This window comes from Crotalus tigris, unplaced genomic scaffold, assembly GCF_016545835.1.
Source record: "Crotalus tigris isolate CLP2741 ecotype Arizona unplaced genomic scaffold, ASM1654583v1 scf7180000017588.1960692, whole genome shotgun sequence".
In the NCBI taxonomy this organism is placed as follows: Eukaryota; Metazoa; Chordata; class Lepidosauria; order Squamata; family Viperidae; genus Crotalus; species Crotalus tigris.
The window spans coordinates 849,271-857,517 of record NW_024096494.1 but is presented as its reverse complement, the minus strand read 5'-3'; the positions used below and the strand labels follow the sequence as shown (position 1 = coordinate 857,517).

Genomic DNA, 8,247 nt, shown 5'->3' with positions numbered 1-8,247 from the left:
GTCTCATACCTGCCAGCTTTCCAGCTGACAAACCCAGCGTCTTAACCAATTAGCCATCACACTGCCTTCATACATTCGTAGATGAGGCCATGAAAAATTATTTTGCCAGTATAGTAGTCAAAGTTGGTAGTAATTTATAAGTTATGTTATATTACTAACTTAACTATTTTATTATATACATACACACAGAAACACAGAGACACACATACAAAAAAAGTAATAAAGTACCAGTAGTCCTTGACTTACAACAGTTCGCTTAGTGACTGTTCAAAGTTACAATGGCACTGAAAAAAGTGCCCCTCAAGCCACAGCCGAGCAAGACACCTGCCTGCCCGCCCGGCGGTGCTCTTCCTCCTGTCCAAGGTTTTCATTGTTGTGAGGCATTTCTGTTGAGGATTGTCAGCGGGAGTGGGGTGGGGGGGGTGTTTGGTTTTTATTCTCCCCATCTGCGGGTGGTTGCAGAAGGTTTTGGTCACTTCACATGACCCTGGGATACTGTGACCATCATAAATATGAATCAGTTGCCAAGCATCTGAATGTAAATCACAAGACCCTGCAGATGCTGCAACATTCCAGCTGATCAATGCTTCTTCTGGGCTCAGCAGAAGCATCAGGATCAGTGCTGCTTTCCAGCTGATTGGTGCTTCTTCAGGGCTCAACAGAAGCACCAGGATCAGCGCCGAGCTCCAGCTGGAGCCTGGCACTGATCCTGGTGCTTCCACTGAGCCCTGACAGCCCCGAAGAAGCACCAATCAGCTGGAAAGCAGCACTGATCCTGGCACTTCCGCTGAGCCCTGACAGCCCTGCAGCTCCAGCCATCTTTCGCTCAGGCTTGTGTGGTGCTGCCACCGGTTCAGCTCATTCCCCTCCCCAGTTACCACTTTTCTAGAATGGTCACGTACCACCTGCCAGGTGCCAATGTATCACACGTACAAAGCCCTGATATATATGATATAAGAACCCTGGTGGTGCAGTGGTTAGAATGCTGCATTACAGGCTAACTCTGCCCATAATCTGGAGTTCAACCCTGATGGGCTTGAGGTTGACTCAGCCTTCCACCCTTCTGAGATCAGTAAAAGGAGGACCTATATTGCTCAGGGCAATATGCTAACACTGTATACCGCTCAGAGAGTTGTGAAGGACTATGAAGCGATCTATACGTCTGTGCTATTTCTATTGCTATATATGTCGTGTTTGTATTCTGTTTTATGCATCTGTATTTTTCTGGAGGAATATTCCCTTATTTTTAAGAGGTAAGAAGTCTAAAGCAGCGTCCTTTGGCAACAGTTTGATTTGCAAAGATTAGTTAATGATTATGTTTCCTTTTGTGCTATACAGTCTTCATTAACTTAATTCAATAGATAAGATTTACATTTTAATGTGTTATTGTTGCCACTGTTTTATCTGGAGTTTTATGCAGTGTTCTTATTTAGTTCAGAACATATTGGAGATTGATGGCTCTATTAGAGCCAGAGTAATATATGTTAAATCTATATTGATTTTTATTGTGACATCTTCAATTTTAATGTACCCTATTGCTTTTATCAGCATAAACTGCTGGGAATTGTGGTTCCTCTGGTGGGTTTAAAAGTGATAAATAAATAAACAAGTTTCCATTAAAAGCATTACAAAAGAAAATGCCAAGTTTTTCCCACTTTTCTGATCTATTAGCAATTTTTTATTTTCTTGTTTTCAGTAACTGGTAAAAGGAATAAAAGGTTGCCTCCATTCTAGTGTTGCTTGTTTATTCTTTTCCTTTGAAGTCTTTTAAATTGAATGTTATTTAATTTTGCATTTTTTACCGTATTGGAGGCTTCCTGGTAAAAAGTATGCAGATAGTTTGATAAATAAATACAATGCTAATTCACTTGCATATAAAGAATTCTATACTTACATGCATGTGTTAATTTGCTTGTACAGAAATGTTAGAATGAGAGGTTTTCTCCATTGATTTATCAAGCATATAAGATATTTTATTGGATTTATTAGTTTTGAAGACTGTCCAACTTCAAAAAACTTCTGGGAGACTTGCAACATTCACAATACAGGTAGTCCTCAACTTATGACCACAACTGAGCCCAACATTTCCGTGACACATTTGTTAAGTCAGTTTTGCCTCATTTTATGACCTTTCTTCCTACAGTTGTTGTGAATCACTGCAGTTGTTAAGTTAGTAACACGGTGGTTAGGTGAATTTGGCTCCCCCATTGACTTTGCTTGTCAGAAAGTCGCAAAAGGTGATCACATGACCTTGGGATACTGCAACCGTCATAAATATGAGTTAATTGCCAAGCATCTGAATTCTGATCACTTGACTATGGGGATGCTGCAATGGTCCATAAGTGTGAAAAAGGGTCATAAGTCACTTTTTTCAGTGCCATTGTACCTTTGAACAATCATTAAATGTCATAAGTTAAGGACTACCTGTACATTATTAGAGAAATATGACTGCTTGGATAAAAATCATATCAGTAACTTGTCTAAAGTTTCTCTGCTCTTTGTTTAAACCTCATTGACTGGGTTCATACAGCATAATAGTCCAGTTCTGCCAGTTGATGACCCCAATGATACTACTGATAGTAGACAGGCCACTCAGACCCCATAGCTGCATTTTCACAATGTACTTTCATAATATTGATAGTCTCTGCCTTGGGTAAAAAGGTTGCCTGTTAATTGTTCTCCTGATCAAATCCCAATATCCTCACATCTCCATGAAGTTACTCGGGTCAGGGATAACTCCCTATCACCCTCAGTGCAACATTTCTTTGTCTGTGGTGATGGAGAAGGAGAAGCTGCAGTGCAAAACTTTCATCCTGCCCCTACCCTTCAAGGGGATCATGGAGCGCTGGTGGCACAATGGTTCAAATGCAGTATTGCAGGTTAACTCTGCCCACAATCAGGACTTCGATCCTGATGGGCTCAAGGTTGACCTTCCTTTCAAGGTTGGTAAAATAAGGACCCAGATTGTTGAGGGAAATATGTTGACTTTGTAAACTGCTTAGAGAGGGCTGAACGCACTATGAAGTGGTATATAAGTCTAAATGCTATCGCTAGTGTTATCAGCCACAATTACCACCAGCTGATCACACTAGGCGTTCAGTGGAGATGATAAAATAAGATTTACAAAGGGCTTGGCTAAAGTTTGACTGTAGCTGCCTTTCTTTCTATCACACTGACAGTCTTCACTCATCCAAGTCACTTACAACCTAAAGGCTGCATTTCAAGTACTTTTAAGGTTGAGCAGTCTTTGCCCTGTAGAAGGGAACAGCCTCCTGGTAATTTCTGCCAATGAAATGCCAAGGACACCAATCTCAGTCTTTAACAGAGCAAATATTTGCTCATTGATCTATGACAGATTGAGCAGCAGTTAGTTGCACAGGACTTTTCTGTTCTCTTGCACTCTCTGCTGAGAGAAGAAATTGATCAAGAAATTACCTAAGAAAAAATTACACATACAGAAGACTATCATTTCCTTGGGGAGTTTGGTTGCAGAAGCAGGAGAAAAACTACAGAAAGCCCCATTTGCATCACCATGATGCAATTTACCTCTGAAAGCCACCGTCTGAGACTGAACGACGGGAACACTATCCCGGTAATTGGACTTGGTACTAGCACAGGTATGGAAAAGGTAAAATAACCTTTTTTATTTACTGATTTTGGTGTTCCTGAGCATAAATCCATGCAATGCTTAAATGGTTAACTTGCTTTATCTGATGTGGACACTGATTTGACTTACTGTAACTTGTTTCCTCTACTCAGAAATAAAATGCTATACAGTGGTACGTCGATACTCACAGTTAATTGATTTCTGGAAGCACGAGAAGTGTCAAAAACAATGAGTACAAATAAATTTTTTCCCACAAGGAATAATGTAATGAGTCACAAAGCAGCCAACACTGACAAGTTCTCACATGTGTTAAATACCAGACAAACCATGAGTACTGGAACAAAATGTTCCTGTCTAACTGTGGGATTCAGTCTCCTCCCTTCTCCAGGTAATCCTCAACTTATGATCACAACTGAGCCTAAAATTTCTATTGTTAAGCAAGACAGATGTTAAGTGAATTTTACCCCATTTTGCAGCTTTTCTTGCCACAGTTGTTAAGTGAATCAGTGCAGTTGTTCAGTTGTAAAGTGAATCGGGCTTCTCTATTGACTTTGCTTGTCAGAAGGTCATAAAAAGGGATCACATGACCCTGGGACACTGCAAACGTCATAAATACCAGCCAGTTACCAAGTATCCAAATTTTGATCACATGACCACAAGGATGCTGCAATGGTCATAAGTGTGAAAAATGGTGATAAGTCACTTTTTTCAGTGCTGTTGTAACTTTCAACAGTCTCTAAACTAATGGTTGTAAGTCAAGGATTACCTGTATATGAAGCTTCTGGGGGAAATATGTTTGGGGAAGTCTTTGAAGTGTCTGGAGAATCTTGGGGCCTGGATAGAATGAACAAAGTGAAAGTTAAACCCAAGCAAGACATAGTTATTGTTTGCTTATTGAGGTTTTTTTTTTCTCAGCCCTAATGTTGCTTGTTCAGATGCTGATCATCCTAGTCATTCAGTTACCAATCTTTTATGATATTTTATTGAACATCAATAAAGGGACGTATCATATGCATATGACATCCAGTTTTGCAGAGTGTTGTATGGCAGCTCTAAGCCACAGAGAGTGGAAACAACCTTCATAGAGCCTTCACATACATACTGGTAATAATAAAAGATCCAATCTTTGAAGATTCAACTACTGATTTAATCACTGTCAATATATAGATTGGGGAGCAGTGCTGGTTCCCCTCCTTTCTGCTCCTTGGAGGGAAATTGACTCAACTGGCAACAGCATTTGAGTTGGCAATCTCTTAAGCTTGCCATAGCCTCTGTTGACTAAGAACCTCAGTTGTCATTGCCCCAAATGTCATTTGAGTGAACTGTACATGGTGGGAAAACATTGAATACTTTGCTAGGCAGCTGAAAATATGACTGTATGAGGGTCATTAAAAGAAGCCCTGATTTTGCCTTTGAGTCTTTCTAGTGCAGTGGTTCTCAACCTTTTTAATGCCGCAACCCCCAACCGGTCGTAAGTTGAGGACTACTCAACCGGTCGTAAGTCGAGGACTACTCAACTGGTGCAGCACCGTTTGCAGAATGGGACTTTTGGCGGGCTCAGCAGGGCAGAGACAGCCTGGACAATTCCTATTGGCTTTTGAAAGCCAATAGAATTAGACTCTATTCAAGAGAGTCTATTCTATTGGCTTTCAAAAGCCAATAGAATAAAAGGGAGTAGCACAGCTAAGGAAAAGGGGGAAAAAAATGGCAGACTGCGTTGTTTGGCGACCACCGTGAAATGGTCGTTTGACCCCAAATGGGATCCCGACCCACAGGTTGAGAACCATTGTTCTAGTGTGTGGTTAGGCAGAAGAGAGCTTATAATAATATTAATACACATAGATCAGACTCTCTTAAGTTAACTGATTTGGTTATGTCAGACAGAGGGCAGCTGACAGAGATCATTGTAGCATTGGAGAAGTAAAAAAAAAAATGCTTCCTGAGAATAATCGTGAATTTCCCAAGCAATGCAAATGATTGTAATATAAAACTGTTTATAAAATAACTGATCTCAGCAATGGTTGAAAACTATTATGGTATGTAGCACAATACCTACAGATTTCTGAATTAACATTTATAAGATGTTCTTTTCTCCCTATGAGAAAACCTCTAGACCAAAGGTCCCCAGTCTTTTGGGCATCAGGGACCAGTTCCGTGGAGAGAGGTTTTTCCATGGATCAGAGGGTGCGTGGTTTTGTGTGCTGCCTGCAGCCCACGGATGGGGCTTTGCTTGTTTGTGTGGACCGGTTGCTGGCATGCTGGGGCCTGGTACTGGTCCATGGACTGGGGGTTGGGGACCCCTACCCCTCAACCTGTCTACCATGGGACAAAAATAGAGGATTTAGCTGAGACCCAGAAGGAGGATGGAGAAATATCATGGCAATGGGAGCTTTGGCTTGACATCATAACACTCTAACTGGCTCCCTTTGGAAGTTTGATTGAGTCCAGCATTATCCCACTTCTGGAAAAAGTTAAAACTGACTTTTCTGAAAACCTTTGGGAGTTGGCACCGGGTATACTTTTTTGGGTGACTAACATTGTATATATTATGTATTACTATTCGTTTGTTGTTGTTGTTAATTGCGAAGTTGTGTCCGACCCATCGCGACCCCATGGACAATGTTCCTCCAGGTCTTCCTGTCCTCCACCAGCTTCTGGAGTCCATTTAAGTTCACACCTACTGCTTCAGTGACTCCATCCAGCCATCTCATTCTCTGTCGTCCCATTCTTCTATTGCCCTCAATCTTTCCCAGCATCAGGCCCCTCTCCAGTGAGTCCTTCCTTCTCATTAGGTGGCCAAAGTATTTGAGTTTCAACTTCAGGATCTGGCCTTCTAAAGAGCAGTCGGGGTTGATCTCTTCTAGGACTGACCGGTTTGAACGCCTTGCAGTCCAAGGGACTCGCAGGAGTCTTCTCCAGCACCATAGTTCAAAGGCCTCAATTCTTTGGCGCTCAGCCTTTCTTATGGTCCAACTTTCACAGCCATACATTGCAACTGGGAAAACCATGGCCTGGACTATACGCACTTTTGTTGGCAGGGTGATGTCTCTGCTTTTTAGTATGCTGTCTAGATTTGCCATAGCTTTCCTCCCCAGGAGCAAGCGTCTTTTAATTTCTTGGCTGCAGTCCCCATCTGAGGTGATCTTGGAGCCCAGAAAAATAAAATCTGTCACTACCTCCATTTCTTCCCCATCTATTTGCCAGGAATTGAGAGGGCCGGATGCCATGATTTTGGTTTTCTTAATGTTGAGTTTCAAGCCAACTTTTGCACTCTCCTTCTTCACCCGCATCAAGAGGCTCTTTAGTTCCTCTTCACTTTCTGCCATTAGAGTGGTATCATCTGCATATCTTAGGTTGTTGATGTTTCTCCCGGCAATCTTAATTCCAACTTTTGATTCATCTAGCTCTGCCTTTCTCATGATGTGCTCTGCATATAAGTTAAATAGGCAGGGCGACAGTATACAGCCTTGCCGGACTCCTTTTCCAATTTTGAACCAATCAGTGGTTCCGTGTCCAGTTCTCACTGTTGCTTCTTGACTCGCATATAGATTTCTCAAGAGACAAATGAGATGGTCTGGTACTCCCATCTCTTTAAGAACTTGCCACAATTTGTTGTGATCCACACAATCAAAGGCTTTTGCATAGTCAATGAAGCAGAAGTAGATATTTTTCTGGAACTCCCTAGCTTTCTCCATGATGCAGCGTATGTTGGCAATTTGATCTCTAGTTCCTCTGCCTCTTCTGGTAGTTCTCAATCCACATACTGCTTGTAGGATTTTAAGCATAATCTTACTAGCATGTGAAATGAGTGCAATGGTGCGATAGTTTGAACATTCTTTGGCATTGCCTTTCTTTGGAATTGGAATGTAAACTGACCTTTTCCAATCCTGTGGCCACTGTTGAGTTTTCCAAATTTGCTGGCAAATTGAGTGTAGCACTTTTATTGCATCGTCTTTTAAGATTTTGAATAGCTCAGCTGGAATACTGTCACCTCCACTAGCTTTGTTGTTGCTCAGATTTTTTAAGGCCCATTTCACTTCACATTCTAGGATGTCTGGTTCGAGGTCAGTGACCATCTCATTGTGGTTATCTGGGATGTTAAAGCTCATTCTTGTATAGTTCTTCTGTGTAGTTTTGCCATCTCTTCTTAATCTCTTCTGCCTCTGTTAGGTCCCTGCCATTTTGGTCCTTTATCATGCCCATCTTTGCATGAAACTTTCCCTTCATATCTCCAATTTTCTTGAAGAGATCTCTGGTCCTCCCTATTCTGTTGTTTTCTTCTATTTCTTTGCACTGTTCATTTAAGAAGGCATTCTTATCTCTTCTTAGCTACTCTCTGGAATTCTGCATTCAATTGGGTGTATCTTTCTCTTTCTCCTTTGCCTTTCGCTTCCCTTCTTTCCTCAGCTATTTGCAAAGCTTCCTCAGACAGCCATTTTGCTTTCTTGCATTTCTTTTTCTTTGGGATGGTTTTAGTTGCTACCTCTTGTACAATGTTGCGAACTTCCATCCATAGTTCTTCAGGTACTCTGTCTATCAGATCTAATTCCTTAAATCTATTTGTCACCTCTACTGTATATTCATCAGGAATATGATTTAATTCATACCTGAGTGGCCTAGTGCTTTTCCCTACTTTTTTC

The 8,247-nt window shown here is 41.3% G+C and overlaps 1 protein-coding gene across 1 annotated transcript in view; it reads left to right on the top strand.

Annotated features, from left to right (window-relative positions):
* Positions 1-3,338: 3,338 nt before the first annotated feature.
* Positions 3,339-8,247, top strand: part of AKR1D1 (aldo-keto reductase family 1 member D1) — a 65,999-nt gene continuing 61,090 nt past the window's right edge. The window contains exon 1 of the mRNA XM_039362211.1: positions 3,339-3,628. Within this exon, the coding sequence (XP_039218145.1) occupies positions 3,533-3,628 (96 nt within the window). The 5' untranslated portion in view covers positions 3,339-3,532. The remainder of the gene's footprint in view (positions 3,629-8,247) is intronic.